This window comes from Tachysurus fulvidraco, chromosome 18 (assembly GCF_022655615.1).
Source record: "Tachysurus fulvidraco isolate hzauxx_2018 chromosome 18, HZAU_PFXX_2.0, whole genome shotgun sequence".
In the NCBI taxonomy this organism is placed as follows: Eukaryota; Metazoa; Chordata; class Actinopteri; order Siluriformes; family Bagridae; genus Tachysurus; species Tachysurus fulvidraco.
The window spans coordinates 14674694-14696570 of NC_062535.1; the positions used below are offsets into that span (position 1 = coordinate 14674694).

Sequence of the window (21877 nt, forward strand, 5' to 3'; positions counted from 1 at the left end):
GACCGGACCGAGCAACATCAACACAATTCTTTTTCATTCTTCCAACATGATTTGCGAGAAGCATTATTTTCAAAGTCCTGAATAAAACCAAACCCCAAACACCGGTGGTGTGTAACACACACACTACAACTGCACTGTTCTACAATACATGTGTTATTCAAGTTATAGCGTGTTTCCCATTAGCACCAACGTCCTCGTGAGATTCACACCGTAACTGGTTCACGTCAGTACCGCGTGAACCGATCACATTCGCGCTACATGCTTCAGTCTAGTCACTTGTAACTCGTTTACGTTTAGTTTATTATAAGTGTTAAAATTATACTTTTGTGAAAGTTTCTTAATTTAAGTTTTTACCAGATTAACCAAATTGACCACATAAACTCAAAAAATCTCATAAAAAAAATCAAAGGATTCATAAAAATTTATATATATATATATATATATATGTACAGTACAGACCAAAAGTTTGGACACACCTTCTTATTCAAAGAGTTTTCTTTATTTTCATGACTATGAAAATTGTAGATTCACACTGAAGGCATCAAAACTACGAATTAACACGTGTGGAATTATATACGTACATAACAAAAAAGTGTGAAACGACTGAAAATATGTCATATTCTAGGTTCTTCAAAGTAGCCACCTTTTGCTTTGGTTACTGCTTTGCACACACTTGGCATTCTCTTGATGAGCTTCAAGAGGTCGTCACCTGAAATGGTCTTCCAACAGACTTGAAGGAGTTCCCAGAGATGCTTAGCACTTGTTGGCCCTTTTGCCTTCACTCTGAGGTCCAGCTCACCCCAAACCATCTCGATCGGGTTCAGGTCCGGTGACTGTGGAGGCCAGGTCATCTGGTGCAGCACCACATCACTCTCCTTCCTGGTCAAATAGCCCTTACACAGCCTGGAGGTGGGTTTGGGGTCATTGTCCTGTTGAAAAGGTGGTGTGTCCAAACATTTGGTCTGTACTGTAAATATATATATATATGTAATTTATTTGTTTATTTATTTATTTTTCTTTCTATTGAACTGAAGCTTTCCTCCAGTCAGTGGCACTCCCACCATTTACACACTCGCACAGGACAGTTATAAAAGTGACTGATGCTCCCTGGGAAGGAGGCGGATTGATTTTGTAATGCTGTGTATTTTAGGCAGGATTTGAAAGGCATTCTGCCGTGAGGGAAAGACCTGTCTCTGAAATCCCATCTCTGATCGCCAGATTGCTAAACATCCCTCATTCCTAGGCAGCGAGATGCGCCATCAATGGCAATTTGTGTGGATGTGATTATCTGAAGGCGCGGCACGTGTACAGCTCTTTCATATAACACGTATTTAAGACACCCGAGGGTCGGCAGAGATGTAATCCGACGCCAGAGTGATGTTGACATTGTGAGCGAACGAGTCCGATTTTCTAAAAGAGCCGAAAAACAATTTTCTAGCCCTTTAAGCCGCTTAAACAACATGAAATTACTACCTCCTACCCTATAGCTTACACACACAATATCTGTACCTCTTTCAGGTCTTTCATCACACTCTGTCTTCCACCCTAATGCCGTGTCTTGTATCCGTTTTCGGTGGGAACAGACCAATATTGTTTTCTAAACTTCTCTTACTAGAGCTAAGCACCGGGTCTGAGCTCAATATATCACCATCAGCTCGTGCAGCACAGCAAGTGACAAATCGGTGCTGCTTCTCATTTGCATGCCCAATAGCCCTTGAATCTTTTTGTACCCCCCCCCCTTTTTTTAATTCCCCCTTAACATAAAACCGGAGACTTTTTTATCTAGTGTAAAATGCTGAATAAAGAGATTCACTAGTTTCATTTGGTTTGCTAGTAGTACATTAAAATATCTTGCTAGATATTGGGTAGCAAGACTAAGCTCATCCTGTCTCGAGGGTTGCCAGGGTTGGTAGTCAGGTGGGGTATTTTCAGAAAATAGCCTTTAAATGAATATATCAAGTTGTAAAATATAAAGTTTACACCAAATAATATAATTCAAATCAAGTGGTGTTTAACATAAAGATGGTCTATGGCAAACTAAGGAAAAGCGTACGTGACGTGACATACAGCTAAGGATGACCCATACTTAGAATTTGTTCTCTGCATTTAACCCATCCAAAGTGCACACACATATACACACACACACACACACACACACACACACACACACACACACACACACCATGAACACACACCCGGCGCAGTGGGCAGCCATTTATGCTGCGGCGCACAGGGAGCTGTTGGGGGGGTACGGTGCCGGTATTGCCGGCCCGAGACTCGAACCCACAACCTTAGGGTTAGTAGTCAAACTCTCTAACCATGTTTAAATGTGTCTGTGATTTATGAAAGATATATTAGGAAAAAAAAGAGTTTAGCAGGCTATGATGAAAAGTTGTATAATCATGAGGAAATATTCTTATGCAAAAAACAATTCTTATGTGAGTAAACGGGTTTCGTTTACTCACACAGTCCAAAGACGTGTTTTAGATCGAAATTGTCTGTAGTGTGCGTGTGTGTGTGTGTGTGTGTGTGTGTGTGTGTGTGTGTGTGTGTGTGTGTGTGTGTGTGTGTGTGTGTTTGTGTAAGAGATGGTGCCCTGTAACTGGTTGGTAACTTGTCCAGGGTGCCCCCTGCCTTGTGCCCTGAAAAAGACTGTAAGTAACTTGTGACCCTGGGTAGGAAAATGGATGGGTAGATGGCTGGATGTGTCGTGATGATGTCACATGATGATGTCATCTCGGCCCAAGTCTGCAGAAAAGCTGCTGTAATGTTGAAAAATGATTTTTCATTCATTTCTCCAATCACTAAATCCTTGAGGCACTGAAAAAAGATTGCCTTACATCATTCTAATTACACTATTAAGACCTTGTAATATTATTCCTTGCTCTTTTCACTAATAGTTTATTGACATACTGTTGATAGATATTAGATTGTTAGCTCCCGGCGATCGTGACCGTCTAGATTTCTAAATGTCTAGAAGAGAGCAACATTCACCCGGCCGTCTTTACACATCCAGAAGGGGGAAAGAATCCCCGATGACTTTCCGCTAGGGTAAAGAACACCACGATAGGATGTGCTCTGAGCTTCTCTCATTCTTTTCCTGAATGATCACCTCTTTTCAGGGGGTAGATCTTTCACTATGTGCCTTTGTGTCATGACAAAAGAGCTCAGAGATACGGAACAAGAATAAGGAGCAGCGTTTGAAGAGGGTCGCTGAAGAGTACAAGTGATATATAAAGTGCTGACGGTGACCCCACTGACTCTTTTTCATATAGCTTGTATCCTTCTCATGTTTCAGCCGGGATTGAGGTCAGAAATAAAGGTGAATTGTTGTCATTCACTCATTCATTCATTTTCTACCGCTTATCCGAACTTCTCGGGTCACGGGGAGCTTGTGCCTATCTCAGGCGGCATCGAGGCAGGATACACCCTAGATGGAGTGCCAACCCATAACAGGGCACTCACACACACACACACACTACGGACAATTTTCCAGAGATGCCAATCAACCTACCATGCATGTCTTTGGACCGGGGGAGGAAACCGTAGTACCAGGAGGAAACCCCCGAGGCACGGGGAGAACATGCAAACTCCACACACACAAGGCGGAGGCGGGAATCGAACCCCCAACCCTGGAGGTGTGAGGCGAACGTGCTAACCACTAAGCCACCGTATCCGTATCAGATTAATTTTCTTTTTATGACATGAAGTCACAGCTTTGCATTTTCATTTATAGTATTTGGCAGCCATCTTTATCCAGAGTGATTATCAATACATACATTCTCATATTTGTTTACTTTAGCAAGAAGTAAGAGAACATTCTGTCTAAAAACCCTGTCGGAAAGGTTCATATACTGTAGTATGAAAAATGCAAAGAGGGTTTGCAAGTGAAGACAGACAGTGACTCAGCTTTTTGGAAAAGGAAGTGTTAGGAAGTCTTAGGAATCTGTTAGGAAGTGAAGATTGATCTGCTTTTCTTTTAACAGTCCCAGGAGGAAACCCCTAAAACATGGGCAGGACATGTACATTATGCCGGTGGTGGTGGAAGACCATTCATCTGTAGACCATTTTTCAACCCCTTCCCACCCTGTACATTAACGGAACAGTAAGAACCCACATAGAGGGCATAGAACCACCACTGAGCAGATATTATTTATGCAGTGTTATGAGACCCACATAGTCCCGTGTGGTCCTGGTGGTTATGCTGGTAGTACATGCGGACTTGGTGTAGTGCTATTGTTGTGATTTTAAGCTCTGTAACATCAGCACTATGTCTAGAAACCAAAACACAACTGTTCCCGAAAAACTACTCATACCAGCACCACTTCTAATGCACTTCTCAAGAAAAGCCCGATCTCTGGAAAATTGTCCGTAGTGTGTGAGCGTGTGAGTGAATGAGAGTGTGTGTGCCCTGCGATGGGTTAGCACTCCGTCCAGGGTGTATCCTGCCTCTATGCCCGATGACGCCTGAGATAGGCACAGGCTCCCCGTGACCCGAGAAGTTCAGATAAGCGGTAGTGAACGAAGAAAAGTCTGGTTTGTGATGGCTTATTTTTACCATCTCTACACTTCCTTATTTCACTTTAAAAGTCCTTGTGGAATGAAGACCAATATTTGAGTTTGGGATGTAACACAGAAATAATGAAAGCCATGAAATGAATGAGATTATTTAAAAAAAAAAAAAAAAAAAAAAGTAAGAGATGACCCAAAGGGAAATGTCTAAATCTACGAAGAGCTAATTTATATATATATTTCATATTCTCTGGGCTAATATAACTAGTCTGATTAAAATTAGATTGAAATTTCTTTCACTCTGAGAGAATCCTACTGTAGATCATTATAAACCTCAAGATTACGGTGCCTTATGACTGCAGCATAGAACAGAAAAACGGATAGAAGAACCGAACAACGTTATCCGCCGCAGTGTTATATCGACGTCGTTCGAATGAAATCTGTGTGGCTGGAGAATTTTCAGAAACAACTCAGGAGGCGAAATAAATTATACAGAGCGACAGCAACATAGTGATGTTTTACACTCAACCATCAAGGATGTACAAAAAAAAAAAAAAGAGAGACACAGATATGGCCGAGTATTCTCTGGTGACCTCAGGTGACCTTGGTGGATCAGCTTTATAATCTTAAAGAACCAGCAATAGCACACAACAGCATGGTCCAACTGTTTTTTATATGTGTTTGTTCAGTTGACCTGGAATTCTATACCTCTTTTCCACCAAAAAGAACCAGGTGCTGGTTCAGAGCTAGCGCTGGTGCTGGTTCAAAGTTGGTTCCACTGGCGAACCTTCTAAGAACAGGTTTGCCTTTCCACCGGCTAGAGACCCGTCACAGCGCCGAGTCTGACGTCACTGTATACGTGTCACGTGTCCCAGCAACGTTAGCACAGCAGCGACAAACACAACAACAATGGCAGATGTTGCTTTACTGTTAATGCTCATGGCTTTGCGAACATACATTAGCATCCAAACGCGGTGAATAAAACATGTACGTGCAGCTCCGTGTAATCATTATAAACGGAGGTTGTAATCGAGAAAGTACATAACGTTATTTTATCATTAACACAGAAAAAATTTTTAGCCTTTGCATGTAGCTACCTAATATCATGTGTGCTGATAATGTATAATATCGCGGTAAAGTAAAAGTGTATTAAACATTAGTATACTTAAGGTACATTATCAAATGCGCTAACAGTAGCCCCGCCCACAGCTCCTGACGCAAGCGGTTCTTAAGTCTAGACCAGCAACGTTTTGGTGCTACTTAAGAACCACTTTTCCTGGTTCGGAGCCGGTGCTTTGGCGCTCGAAACAGAAAGAACTGGTTCTAAATTAGGCTCCGAACCAGCACTCAAACTGCCTCGGTGGAAAAGGGGCAATAGACGATCCCTAGACGATTTTCATGATTCTTCTACACTTTGTCTCTTGTTAAGATATAAATCCGTGGCATAGATATTTGTCTGCATTAAAGATCTCAATAAGAGTCAAAACCTTTTTTTAACAAACTTTCTTGATCTTGTCTATAACATGTTCAGTATTATGGCATGTGACATAACATTTCTACTTCACCAACTGTGGAAGCCAAGCGCTTCTAAAGCTGTAGGAGGTGAAACCTACACAGAACTTTCATCTCCTGCTGCTTCAGAAGCATTTTGCCAGCACAGTGGTGAAAGTGTTTGGTGTTGCTTTAATTCCCCCGAGTTGTACATGTTTAACAGGTTTTTAAGCTTCATCGTTCACTGCTGCCGGTGTGATGGGTCATGCTACACACTGTTTTATTAAATAATCAATTCAGGTCTGTCTGAAGAGTGAACGGGGACAGAGGCAGGCAGAGAGGACACACGTCCCAGTGGGATTCTTATTTATTAACTCCAACCACGTTAAATCTAACAGGTAATATCCAAAGGCAAAGACGGGCTCATTAAAGAGACGAGAAGGTGAAGTTAAGCACAAAGCTGGTAAAGTCACACAGAAAACACAGAGTCACAACGAGTACAACACACACAAGCGTGTCAACAGATACACGGCTCAAGAACGAAACTGAAAACAGGTGAGCTTATACCAGAGGTATCTAATAATTTTATTCCACCAAAAAGAACCAGGTGCTGGTTCAGAGCTAGCGCTGGTGCTGGTTCAAAGTTGGTTCCACTGGTGATCCCCTGACGTCACTGTATACGTGTCACGTGTCCCAGCAACGTTAGCGCAGAAGCGACAAACACAACAACAATGGCGGACGTTGCTTTACTGTTAATGCTCATGGCTTTGCGAACCTACATTGGCATCCAAACGCGGCGAATAAAACATGTACATGCGGCTCCGTGTAATCTGTATAAATGGAGTGTGTAATCGATAAAGTACATAACGTTATTTTATCATTAACACAGAAAAAATTTAGCCTTAGCATGTAGCTACCTACTATCATGTGTGCTGATAATGTATCATATCGCGGTAAAGTAAAAGTGTATTAAACATTAGTATACTTAAGGTACATTATCAAATGCGCTAACAGTAGCCCCGCCCACAGCTCCTGACGCAAGCGGTTCTTAAGTCTAGACCAGCAACGTTTTGGTGCTACTTAAGAACCACTTTTCCTGGTTCGGAGCCGGTGCTTTGGCGCTCGAAACAGAAAGAACTGGTTCTAAGTCTAAACCAGCACTCAAACTGCCTCGGTGGAAAAGGGGCACCAGTCACACATGTGCAAGTAACAAGTAAGTCTCAAGTCATGAATGTCAAGTCAAAGTCAAGTCGAGTCTTTTTTAATATCTGTCAAGCAAGTCTCAAGTCTCAAATTTGCGACTTAAGTCTGACTGGAGTCAAGTCGAGTCCCCATCTCTGAGTCATTCATCTCAAGTCCGAGTCAAGTCTCAAGTCATGAATGTCAAGTCAAAGTCAAGTCAAGTCTTTTTTTAATATTTGTCAAGCAAGTCTCAAGTCTCGAATTTGCGACTTCAGTCTGACTGGAGTCAAGTCGAGTCCCCATCTCTGAGTCATTCATCTCAAGTCCGAGTCAAGTCTCAAGTCATGAATGTCAAGTCAAAGTAAAGTCAGGTTTTTTTTTATATTTGTCAAGCAAGTCTCAAATTTGCGACTTCAGTCTGACTCGAGTCAAGTCGAGTCCCCTATCTCTGAGTCATTCATCTCGAGTCCGAGTCAAGTCTCAAGTCATGAATGTCAAGTCAAAGTCAAGTCAGGTTTTTTTTTATATTTGTCAAGCAAGTCTCAAATTTGCGACTTCAGTCTGAATGTCAAGTCAAAGTCAAGTCGAGTCTTTTTTTTTATATTTCTCAAGCAAGTCTCAAGTCTCGAATTTGCGACTTAAGTCTGACTCGAGTCAAGTCATATGATAAAGTCATAGTCATACCTAAACAAACAAAGAACACAGTGGAACAGAAGCAGAAGTGCAACAGGACACCTTGGAGGAGATTAGTGACAAGTACAAAGACATGAAAATCATCCAGATGAACATACAGGATGAAATGACTGATGGTAAATGGCCACACATTGTGTACTCATGCACATTACAGATAGCTCTGGATTCGGATTACAAACCGCAGCTTTAACCCCTTTTTACCAGCGCACTGGTGTCGGAATGGAAATGGACCTATGAGACGTTTTCCTTCGGTGTAAACAAACGAATGATTTGATCTCCACAAGTCTGATCTATAATGAGTCAGGACTCTGTTGTCTTTCATCGTGAGACGTGTGTTTTTCCCTCTGTCGATAATCTTACACCGAGTTTTAGCGGTTGAAGATAAACACCTTCAAATCTGAGATGTTTACGAACAAGAACTTGGAAACATTTCAGAGAGCAGAATTTTCTTAAAGTTCTGAGTGTTTACTTTTAGATTAGCTTCCTGTCAACCACCACCGTGGAGTGAGACACGACAAAGACGTCCAAAACCGAACATGGACACAACCAAACAGGAACAAACTCTATTTATTTTTAGCTTCAGGTGAAAATGAGTTAAAGGTACAGTACCTTATACTGTACAATGACCCTGAAATCAGTCCTAAGAACAATTCCTAAATAAAAAAAAGGTCTCACACGAGTTTTTATCATCCCAAATCCCTCCTGTATTATTTCTGTAAAAGAATACAGTAGGTCACTAACAACCGTAAGTGCTTGCCGTTATTCAGTGGAACGATACACTCTGATGGGATTCGGTTTCCTCCTCGGTGCTGTTATTCGACCGCACTTTATGTCTACTTTTACATCATTAATACATCTTTCCACTGGAATTTAAATGAGCGTGCTTTGCTCTGAAAAATATCAGATGAAATAGCTGTGTTTTTTTTTTTCTTTACATTTTTTTTCCCTTATAAGCCTTCTGCCACATTTTGCCTCAGGTTTCACAGGTTACCACCCACATGGTAAGTCACATCAAAGCTCAGTGGGCGGTATTTCAAGATCTGCCAATTGTTGCCTGCGACTCGGATGCTATACAGAGGCGGATCTTAAAAACCGTTCTGGAAGAAAAATAAAAAATGAAATCATCAATGCCATTATAGCTCACTCGAAATGCTTTATAACAGCTATAACAGCTATAACTATACACAACTAGAACGGTACATTTCCTAAAGAAAATGTGAATGTGCTTGCATGTGGCAAGTTCCCCTCATCGTGCTGAGTGATTTGATATGTCACACGTCCATGTTGTGCTAAATTTTTTATTTCTCTAATTTTGGGGGCGGGGCTACACGTGACGTCGGTTCCCCTCATCGTGCTGAGTGTTTTGATTTCGCTTGAATTTTAGGATTTTCCCATTCATTTCTATGGGACTTTTTTGGGCACTTTTTCATCCGTTGTGCGAACATCGTTTTTTCGGATCGCTTATAAAAGTCATAGCACACCTCTCCAATAATAATAATAATAATAATAATAATAATAATAATAATAATAATAACTTAAAAATGAACAGTTAAAAATGAGTTCAAAATCTTAGAAATGTCACTACGTGGATTTTTGTTGTACTGTAAATTGGGGGAAAACTGTTCAGTTCTATTTTAATATTGAAATATAAGCATTTAACTCACTTTTAAATCACTAATATCCAATCGCATTCCCAAGGTATAAGTAAAAAAAAATGAAATAAATCAGATTAATGAGTTAACATAGTACAGGTGAAGACAATCAAAGAAAGAAACCATTGACAGGACAGAGTGCGGGGATGAAACCCAAATGAAAACATACAGTATCGTGCGAGATGAGGGAGGAATCTCTAATAATAATAATAATAATAATAATAAATCTCATGACACACTTTTAATAACCAGCACTTTGTACATTTATGGCATTTTCCAGACACTTTTTTTTTTTTTAATACAGCTGAGCAATTGAGGGTTAAGGGCCTTTCTCAGGGGCCCAACAGTGGCAGCTTGGTGGACCTGGGATTGAACTCACAACCTTCCGATTGGTAGCCCAACATCTTAACCACTAGGCCTTTTGTACTGTGTTTTTTTTTTTTTCTGTTTGCCAAGATCTTGGACACCTAATTGGATGTAAGGTTTAAAAAATAAATAAACAAACAAACAAATAAATACATGACATTGCACTTTGCATTTCTGAGGCATTTAGGAGGGGAAATAATTGTTTGTTCATTAATACATTTATTTATTTGTTTGTTTGTTTGTTTGTTTATTTAATATTGTGTATATTTTTGTAGGATTTGGATGCGTGCTTGTTTTTGTCTGGCTCCTACATTACAGACACAATACACACAGCTTTACACAGGGTTCATTTACTGTACATGTTTAGTTTTTCTTCATCATCGCAAACAGAATATTCGGATCTATTCCGTATCTATTTCCACCGGGTGCACTTCAACATGCGGATGTCATGTGGATAAACATCGTCACCTTGTCGCTCTCGATCGCCGGCGCTCCAGACGGCTTTAAGTGTCATTGTCTAGTCTATTCAAAGTAGACTAATTATTTCACAGATGTCACCCTGAAGAAAAGAGAAGTCAATTAATCAATTATCAAGTCAAAAGGACAGAGTCAGTATCTCTTTTGTAACGCTCTCTCATTACCCAAGGTTAATGTGTGCTTAATAATTATACAATAATTAGTTTCGCCCCGTCCGTAATTGTGTTTTATTTTCCCTTGATGTGCTATCGATGCCACGTCCACTGCACGCTAGCTCGTCTTTTGACCGGTTTGCTTCTGGTAAACTGGTCTTCAGAGACACATACTCTTTAAGAGGAAAGAAGAATCTTAGCTTTGAGAAAAAATAAATAAATCCTGCCCTTTGCCGAACCTGGCAAACACAAATCTATAGTAAAATAATAGACGCTGTGAGAGTATTGAGCGATTGTGTTGACACAGTGTTCAGCGCAGAATTGCCCATTCAGTCTCATTGGTACCCAAAGGGATTGAAACACCAGTACAAATAGATGACTGGTCTATTCACATGGTTGTAAAGAGAGAGCAGGAATCTGTGACAAGATGGTTTTGATAAACGGTCATTTATATTTTATGTTCACGAAGGCTTTCATCCATATTAAAGCTCTATACATGCGGGAGGTGTTCGGAGTACGAGGGTGCGATCAAACTTTTATGATTTCACAATTTTCCTGCTGAGATACGTGATAATCTGTCTCACACTTCAAAGACAACCAGGAAATATTCAGTAGTTTAAAGAGCCGGGAACAAGGAATGGTGTGAATGTAATAATTAATAAAGCTGAAAAAAAAAAAAACAATAAAGAGGTACAAAGCTAAAATCATTAAAACAGTTTCCGGGGGAAAAAAAAAAAAAACAGTATACATATTTTGAACATTTTGTATTACTTGATTTTGTGTTCATTTTTGTGATTACACAATGGTGAAATCCCAAAGGAACTGAAAACCCAAAAAAATAAAAATAATAAATAAATAAATTATGAATGAAATCTTTTTTCTGTATGAAGTTTAAAGAGACAATAAAAAAATAAAGAAAGGAATACATAGGAAATAAAAAGGTTATAAATTTGTCCTGAAGGCTTTCCTGTGGTAGAAAATAAACATTTTTAATAATAATAATAATAATAATAATAATAATAATAATAATAATAATAATAATAATAATAATAATGTACTTTCCCTATATGAAAGCTTAATTGATTTATTAAATGTTGTTCAATTTTTGCTCCATTTTTATTAAATATTGCGTAATTGCCAAAACACTTTGACCTACCCGAGCCAATAAAAATTTTCAGTACACTTGTAAACTATATCAGCGTCATCTAACAGGTTTAGACGGCACGTCCACCCGCTGTAGTGAAAACCTTCGTCTTTCTACACGCACAGTTGTGGCTCCTCGACCCAAAAAAGTGACAGACATTTGTATGCGTACGAAGTATAAATAACGTCTGACATCCTCTAGACTGAAAAGTCCTGAAAGCTTTTGCGTCTGAGCGCCGGCGTTGGGCTGCACCGCATTTCCTCACGCCTCTTTTACGGAACATCTCGGCCGCATCCGCATCCCAATCTCTGAACTCCAGCCAGCATAATGTGATGTGTAGCAAGTGATTTGGGGTTCATCCATCACAGCCGTTTTTATCAGTGGGTGTCCTGTCTTAAGCTGTTCTCTGATATCTTATCCCTGCCGCAAAGCCCGGTGATACATCCTGCAGCCCTCCAGGATGAGATTTAGAGTGCGCCGTGTGCTACACGCTCTCTATCTGTGCTCTCTGTTCTTCTTGACTAATGTCAGGACATGAGACAGCGAGGGGGACAGAAAGAAGAGATGGTGAAGGGAGGGTGAAGATTGAATCTGGCTTGTTTCTTTTGAAAGAAGCTCAGACGTAGATGTAAATAAGCTTAGAATAAAGGCCTGTTCGGACGGGATTAGTTTTACACAGGATGGTTTAATTATTGTTGCTTTATCACTGGGATTGTAGATGCACGGTCCCTTGTCTGGAAAGATTAAGCTGACTTTTTTTTCTTAATATAAAAGGGACAAAACCTCCAGATTTTAAACACACATATACAGTATATAATTGAAATAATTATATGTCTGAACTAACATCTTGGGAAATATTTCATTAAATCCTGTGCTCGTGTCTCATGTCTCACTCTACAGTGGTACTTAATATGAAGATTATATGAAGTTAGTCACACAGGACTTTATTATTTTTTTTTAGGCTATTTTATTTTATTTACTTTTTTATTGTATCTACCTTTATTGTATCTACCTTATTTATTTATTTATTTATTTATTCATTTATTTATTAACTAATTACTAATTTATTTACTTAATAACCATACCCTATATTATATTCATAGAAAAGTAAAAAAAAGATATATATATATAATTTATTTATTTTTTTCTAGACAATTTTATTTTTGTCTCAATAAATTCCAGACAGGAAAAAAATAGCCTCTATAATGTTTTTTTTTTGTTTTTTGTTTTTTTTTTTTGCACCAAGGATTTCACCATTTTGTGATCACAGAAATGAACACAATTTTTTTTTCACACAGATGTTTGTATCTTCAAAGTAAATGTCGATGTTGATATCGAACCCATTTCTGCTCTCTGAGATCCTCCAAGTTCTTGTTCATAACCATCTAAAATTTGAAGGTGTTTATCATCAACCACTAAAGAGAAAAACCACACGTCTCGCACTGAAAGACTCACTTTGTGGAGATAAAATAATATAAAGGGTTACTAGTCAGATTGGATTAGTTTGTGGGATAATGAGCATACAGTATATAAAAGCTACTTCTTCTGAAAAGACAACATAAACACAAATTCACGGTCGAGTCCATGATTATATCTAGCGAGACCTACTAGCAAGACCAAAGTACCAAAAGTCTAAACATAAAGACAGCTTTATTGGACACTTCTTATATCATGACATATGAGTGTGTTGACTACAGAGCACCTCAGAAAACATAACTCAAATAAGTCAAATAAGTTGATATTCGAAATATATTATATATATATTTTACATTCATTACTTTCAACAACCAGAATTTGGTTGACGAGTAAAAAAAACAAAATAATTTTATTCATTAGTCATCAGGTAAAACATAAAGTAAATAGCAGTCGCGCAAACACTTTAACATGTTTACTGGCCTGAATTTCCTCTCGCATTTACATGAGGTTAAACGAAGTCTTCGTTTTTAACAGCTGTCGTAGAGCGTGAAGAGTGCGGATCTTTTTTTTTTCTTCTTTTTTTTTCTTTTTGTTTTGATTGAGTGGCTATTAGCAGACCTTAGCTTATTATCTCAATAATGGAAGCGAATGAGGAGACGGCCTTGTGCTAATGAAGTGCATCCCTGGTAATTAATTACAAGGAGAGAGAGAGAAAGAGAGAGAGAGAGAGAGAGAGAGAGAGAGAAATGTAGAGAGTAGGCTACATAATTGAAATATGGCGTGGAATATATTTAAAGGTGACTAAATCTTATATTTGCAGCAGCTTGAGAACCAGACGATGGTTTAATTTGTCGAGAGAATTACGTTTGGAATTACGACGCTGCGCTTCCGATAAGGGAAAAGCCGCTTTATGAAAATAGAAGACAAACAGAGAGGATGGAATTTAAAGCCCAGTGATAAAGAATGAGAGAGAGAGATGCAAAACAAATGCACTTCAGTTTAAACATATACGAATTAGCTCTTGCTAAACTTTTTTGCTATTTATATACGTGCAGTTGCTGCCACGGTGATGTTTTGTCTGAGGAGTCGTTTTTGTTTTGAAGGAGTCTCCGGTGTGAGGACCGGAGCGAGAGCTTTGTTGTTTCTCTGTAACATAACAAACTGCTTGTTTTACCCTTATTAACCTCAAGAGAGAATAACAAAAGGCTAATTCAAAATGACTAGCTTCTCAAGTTAACGCTAACTTGTTTCAGGCTTGTTTTTCCAACACTCAGCAATGTTCTTAATAAACTGGCCGGTGAGTGTATAATCGAGTTATTTATAGCCTGTTAAAAGAGTGTAAGATTTTCTTTTACTTTTTCTCTTTCCATCTGTTTACAGATTTTTCTTTTAAGGTGTGAAATAAGCCTTCAGTCCAACGCTGTGTTTTCCCTCTGGTCCAGATGTGACAGCTGGCTGTTCCTGTTGAAGAGTGCTCCTATTTCCCACTAGATATTGTTCAAAACATCCATAACAGTATTTCAAGCAGGAACAAAGCCGTGCTCTGCCTTGTTCTTGTGATATATTCATATTTTTGGTTCGGTTTTTTATTACCTTGTCCAACTGCTGACACCCTTGGAGAATTTTTTTTACTGCATTATGAACAACAGTATCAAAATATTTTCACATCAAGGCTATAATGCTGCATAGCGGTGTGAAGGGGTTTGTACTGTGCTGGGTTCATCACGATTAACCATTCTGGAAATCGACTTATGGGACTAAATGTATAAACAAATGAAAGATTTCAGTCGGATCTAAAAGCAGTCAGGACTCTGTAGATAACCTTACACAGAATTTTAGTGGGTGAAGATGGACGCCTTCAGATTTTAGCCGCTTACGAACAAGAACTCGTCTGAGAGCAGAAATGGGTTTGATATCAACATTTACTTTAAAGATACATACATTTGTGTGGAAAAAAACAACAACCATTCTCTACGGATATATTGCCCCTAGTAGGCTAGGGAAAAAGAGAACTTAAGATAAAAAGAAACAACTCTTCGATCCAGTGTGTGTGTGTGTGTGTGTGTGTATGTGCCCTGTGATGGGTTGGCACTCCGTCCAGGGTGTATCCTGCCTCGATGCCCGATGATGCCTGAGATAGGCAAAGGCTTCCTTGTCAGGGTCACTCGAGAAGTTCGGATAAGCGGTAGAAAATTAATGAATGAATAAACTCTTGGATCCCCGAGTGTCTATTTTCATATTAAACACCACTGTAGAGTGAGACATGACAAAGACGTTCATGGACGCAACAAAACAGAAGCGAACTCCATTATTTGCGCTGAGATTACAGTCACACGGGGCAAGAAGTACTCAAGAACAAGTGATAGTATAATGACCCGTCCTTCCAGTCAGTGGCTTGTCTAAAACTATTAACGTTCACACACACACTCAGCATTGCCGAGGCACTTGGGAATCCAGAGACAACACGAGCGCATAATGTAAGTCCTGTGAGGATGATAGTAAGCAGCCCTTTATGATCAGAGTGTGATATCATGATGATGTTATTAATGGAAGGTGTTTTTTAAGAGCATGATAAGAGGAGGGATGAGTCATGAACCAAGATCCTGACTCATGTGTTTGCAACTGATGCTCCTCAGGTGTTCTTTGCAGAGAACAACTCCATGTGGTGGTGTAAACTTCTAAGCGGCTCGTTCATTCGATTGAAGCATAGTCCAGTTCTTTATAAATTTCTTCAGCAAACTTACCCCTTTTTGTCCCTTTTCCTGCAGTGGGATGCCATCACAGAGATGGACGAGCAGAACCGGCCCATCCACACCTTTCAGGTGTGCCACGTCATGGAGCCGAACCAAAACAACTGGTTGCGGTCAAGCTGGATCGCGCGACAGGAGGCACAGAGGATCTACGTGGAGCTGCGCTTCACGCTGCGTGACTGCAACAGCATCCCGTGGGTATCGGGTACCTGCAAAGAGACCTTCAACCTGCACTACTTGGAGACGGACGAGCCTCACAGCCATTTTCGTACCTCTGACTATGCCAAGATAGACACGATCGCGGCCGATGAAAGCTTTACGCAGACGGACGTGGGTGAACGAGTTCTCCGGCTGAACACGGAGGTGCGAGAGCTAGGGCCCGTACGCACAAAAGGCTTCTACCTTGCCTTCCAGGACGTGGGTGCGTGCATCGCTCTGCTCTCTGTACGAGTCTACTACAAGAAGTGTCCATCCACGCTGAGGAACCTAGCTGCCTTTCCTGACACGGTGCCACGTGTCCACTCGTCTGCTCTAGTGGAGGTGAGGGGAGCCTGTGTGCTGAACGCTGAAGAGCGAGACACGCCACGGCTGTACTGTAGCGCTGACGGGGACTGGCTCGTCCCACTGGGAAGGTGTGTGTGCAGCGTTGGCTATGAAGAGACTGATGGCCTCTGTCTGGGTGAGTCTCTCTCTCTCTCTCTCTCTCTCTCTCAGTCTTTCTCTGTATCTATTTCTCATTATTTTTTACTTAAATATTTCAGGTTTGCTAACAAGCCTCCATTTTGTTGATGTTAGCGATTTAGCCATACTAGCCATAGCTAGTCACACTGTGTTTAGTTTGAACATATTGGCGAAATTCCATGCACAGGATTCTTCTTTTAAACTTCTACCAGTAAAGACACGTGTTCAACACACAAATCGACAAATTGTCAACTCCTCCGAATATGGTTTATGGTGTGTGCTTGTTTTTTGTCATGAATTTCTGTGAAAAAAATCTCCATTTGTGGAGAGACTAATGGCAGAGCTGTAAACTTCTGCCCTATCAGATATTATTGCAGACAGACCCAAAGTGATATTGGTCGATGTTGTAAATTCCCTCATCGTTGCTGACGCAGAAATTGGTGGTAAGTTTAGTTCATGAAATTTGCGTCAGAAAACTATTAACCGTGACATATTCGGGTGAAATGACCCTGACCAGAAGCAGTTTACTTTGTTTATTGTTTTTTTTTTCCCACGGTGTTCCCAGGGCAACCGGAAGGTGACAATCCAGACGGCAAACAATGATATAGTTAGAACTTTTATGTAGTAAACACAACCAGCAGAAGTCTAATATATTCTGTAGTGCTTCCTCTGCGTGGGTGAGCTTGTCACAGTGTTTCCTGTAATTATACCCCTTGCTCTTCCTCTTCCTCTCACTCACACTCATGTGTCTGACTGAGCACATCCTAACATCTGTTTGCCTCCACATTCTGCCTAACCGTGCACAGGCTTCATTAGTGCACAGAAGTGTAGAGAAGTCCCAGTTTTGGGCAACTCGGCTTGGACACGTGTGCAGCGATCGAGCGCTACAGCCGAGTTCCTTTGTACGGATTAGGACAGCAGTGATTAAGACATCAGTGGCTGTGGCCTGGTTTTTGTGCCGCCTCAGCCCGTGGGGAGACTTTTCTGTACATGTGACAGAATATGAAGTGGAAGTGGGAATATCCGCCATCATTACAGTTTTTTCATCATCATAACAGAGCAATTCTGTGATTAAGAAAGTACTTCAGAGGTTCTGCGGCATGAGAGCTGCTTTCTGTCTCATCTGTGGGTGTCTCTTTCCTCTCTCTCTCTCTCTCTCTCTCTCTCTCTCTCTCTCTCTCTCTCTCTCTCTCTCTCTCTCTCTTTGTCTTCTCTTTTCAGCCATGTGCTGATATCGACCTCTTTTCTCCATTACTCTTTCTCTTTCACAAACACTTTTGTGATGCAGCCTAAGACTTGCCTATGATGGAAGATCGACTCAGATATGATTCACGCTTACAGACAAGGGAGCGTATGCATAATGTAAAAAATCGGTGGCGAGAGACAGGACCGCCGTCCTAGTCTTTCTCCTTCTATTCCCTGCCATCCCTGCATGCACTGTGCCACTCTGCACTGCACTGCACTGCAATCTGTGTGAGAAGATCACGCCTTCGATTAGGACTGCAGTCATGCCCGCACCTGTCAAAGCCTTCGTCAAAGAGGGCCGGCATCGGGGAGACTCCTGCTGCAAAGTGAATCTCTAAGTAGCTTTCTCTATCTCTCTCTATCTCTCTCTATCGCTCTCTCTCTCGTTTTCTCGTTCGCCCTTCCAAGACCAGCCTTGCACGCATCCTTTCCCTGCTGCACTGCTTCTCCTATTCTGTGTCTTTCTTAGACCTCTGGACTCAAACAAGATGTTTAAATGCTTAACACCGCTAGGATCTCTTGTGCTTGGTACAAACACAGGAAAGAAAATATACGAATCGACCAAGTGATCGCTAACAATTCACCTGAACTTGATAACTCCACCCTGTCATGTACCACCTGTGGAGTCGAGATGATGCTAACCAGTGTGCGCGGCATGTAAAGACATTTGAAGCCATGCTGCAGCGCAGGCAAGCTTAGCTTAACACTTGAAGTAAACATCGCAATCAGCCGTCTTCTGCATACATGAGCTCATACACTGGCTTGTGTCACTCTGATTGACAGGAAACACACTCGTCATGCCTTAAAAACATTTTTAATCTCTCGGCCTCCTGGCCACAGACGGCTGTGTCATCATCAGGGATCAAAATCGTGATCTCCTTTGTAACATTTTTAGACTGCTCAAGATCAGAGCAACATATATTTGTATCTCATTTTATTCAGCTGAGGGTTAATGGCCCAGCAGTGGCAGATTGGTTGACCTAGGATTTAAACTCATAACCTACTGATCAGCAGTGCCACACATTAACCACTAATGCCCCTTTTCCACCGAGGCAGTTCGAGTGCTGGTTCGGAGCCTAATTTAGAACCAGTTCTTTCTGTTTCGACCGCCAAAGCACCGGCTCTGAACCAGGAAAAGTGGTCCTTAAGTAGCACCAAAACGTTGCTGGTCTAGACTTAAGAACCGCTTGTGTCAGGAGCTGTGGGCGGGGCTACTGTTAGCGCCTTTGATAATGTTCCTTAAGTATACTAATGTTTAATACACTTTTACTTTACAGCAATATAATACATTATCAGCACATGATAGTAGGTAGCTACATGCTAAGGCTAAATGTTTTCTGTGTTAACGATAAAATAATGTTATGTACTTTCTCGATTACAACCTCCGTTTATACAGATTACACGGAGCCGCACGTACACGTTTTATTCGCCGCGTTTGGATGACAATGTAGGTTCGCAAAGCCATGAGCATTAACAGTAAAGCAACATCCGCCATGGTTGATGTTGTGTTTGTCGCTGCTGCACTAACGCTGTGTAACGTGACACATATACAGTGACGTCAGACTCAGCACTGTGATGCTCTCTAAACGGTGGAAAGGCAAACCGGTTCTTAGAAGTTTCGCCAGTGGAACCAACTTTGAACCAGCACCAGTGCTAGCTCTGAACCAGCACCTGGTTCTTTTTTGGTGGAAAACGGGTATAAGCTAAAACATCTACAGAACCGTTACAACTGGGAGTCAAAGGCAGATGCAAGTCCAACAAACCAACACTGTAAACAAAAACAAAGAACCATAAAACAGGATAAAACAAGGTCTATGAGCAACGGTGTGGCACACGCATGACAAACAACAACAACAACAACAAAAGCTTCACAAAAACACATACAGAAATCAGAACTTATAGTCCGTTCAAGTCATGTCGGGGAGATCGTACGTTTTCTTTGAGCACAGAGTGTCCCACTGGGGGTCGTGTGAGACAGAAAACATGGAGAAATCAATGGACACACTGTCTGTAATTTGTCATTTGTTGAAATTTGTGAAAATCTTTACTCACATAAGAACCTGATTTATTTTTTTTCAGGTATTATATGTTTGGTTTGTGAGTCAAGTCACTTAAATACAAGCTGATGGTAATGGTCATGTGACATGCTGGGGGCTGATATGCTGGTCATATACTGTAGTTCAGTGGAAATTGCAGCATAAAATGGAGTTGAAAAGTGAAAAAGATTTTGTGGTTTGAGGTAAATGAGGTAAAGCTGTAGATGGGTTCCTAAGATTACAGAGGCTCTGAGGTTTCACCTTATTCCGCGGGGGGAAAAATAGCCGTGTTGTCCTTAACTTGTGTTTGTGCTTTTGTAATTTTTTTCTCTCTGTCTACCAGAATTTTCTTGTTAGCAAAGTTCCAGTCCACATGAATTGTAATGTCAGTCAGCATTCTGTCTTCCTGCATGAGAAGAATCCAGCTTTGTTGCACTGTGCTTGAGTACTGAGGCACTGGAGGAAACACTGACTTGTATTCTCTGAGGCTGGAATCACACAAGACGGTTCGTGCTACTTCAACACCAGCGGTGTCGACTTTCTGCAGGCTGACAAAATGGAACACGAGCGTCTTGATCTTTCATTGTGTCTGTGACACTGTCACCCTGTACCGGAAAGTGCCGGAAGGCTCTGTGCCCGTCAATACTAAAGATATCGCAGAAATATTTAGCAGACTTTTTGGCAGTCGGCCCTCGGACACGCGTCCTGATCTTGTTATAAGTGGAACTCTCGCAGTGTCCTCACCCTAACCTTTACACCTCTATTGTGTGATTGTACTATTCACTCTATCTATCTATCTATCTATCTATCTATCTATCTATCTATCTATCTATCTATCTATCTATCTATCTATCTATCTATCTATCTATCTTTGTATATATATATATAATTTTCTATCTATCTATCTATCTATCTATCTATCTATCTATCTATCTATCTATCTATCTATCTATCTTTGTATATATATATATAATTTTCTATCTATCTATCTATCTATCTATCTATCTATCTATCTATCTATCTATCTATCTATCTATCTATCTATCTATCTATCTATCTATCTATCTATCTATCTTTGTATATATATATATATAATTTTCTATCTATCTATCTATCTATCTATCTATCTATCTATCTATCTATCTATCTATCTATCTATCTATCTATCTATCTATCTATCTATCTATCTTTGTATATATATATATAATTTTCTATCTATCTATCTATCTATCTATCTATCTATCTATCTATCTATCTATCTATCTATCTATCTATCTATCTATATATCTTTGTATATATATATATATAATTTTATATATATCTATCTATCTATCTATCTATCTATCTATCTATCTATCTATCTATCTATCTATCTATCTATCTATCTTTGTATATATATATATAATTTTCTATCTATCTATCTATCTATCTATCTATCTATCTATCTATCTATCTATCTATCTATCTATCTATCTATCTTTGTATATATATATATATAATTTTCTATCTATCTATCTATCTATCTATCTATCTATCTATCTATCTATCTATCTATCTATCTATCTATCTATCTATCTATCTATCTATCTTTGTATATATATATATATAATTTTCTATCTATCTATCTATCTATCTATCTATCTATCTATCTATCTATCTATCTATCTATCTATCTATCTATCTATCTATCTATCTATCTATCTATATTTGTATATATATATATAATTTTCTATCTATCTATCTATCTATCTATCTATCTATCTATCTATCTATCTATCTATCTATCTATCTATCTATCTATCTATCTATCTATATTTGTATATATATATACATATAATTTTCTATCTATCTATCTATCTATCTATCTATCTATCTATCTATCTATCTATCTATCTATCTATCTATCTATCTATTACTTTCTCAACTATTCTGTTAAGATTTGGAAAGGTTTAGGATAAAGATGATTGGTCATAAGCACTTAATTTGTCGCCTGGCTGTACATATAATTGTGTAGATAACGTCTTTAAAGCTTTTAATCTGTCAGCCATCCTCTCTCTCTCTCTCTCTTTCTCTCTCTCTC

At 39.7% G+C, this 21877-nt stretch overlaps 1 protein-coding gene across 1 annotated transcript in view; it reads left to right on the plus strand.

The window, feature by feature from the left end:
• The window catches only part of epha6 (eph receptor A6), a 143372-nt gene that overhangs the window by 25369 nt on the left and 96126 nt on the right, over positions 1-21877 (plus strand). Inside the window, exon 3 of the mRNA XM_047803675.1 lies at positions 15854-16514. Coding sequence (XP_047659631.1) covers positions 15854-16514 — 661 coding nt within the window. The remainder of the gene's footprint in view (positions 1-15853; positions 16515-21877) is intronic.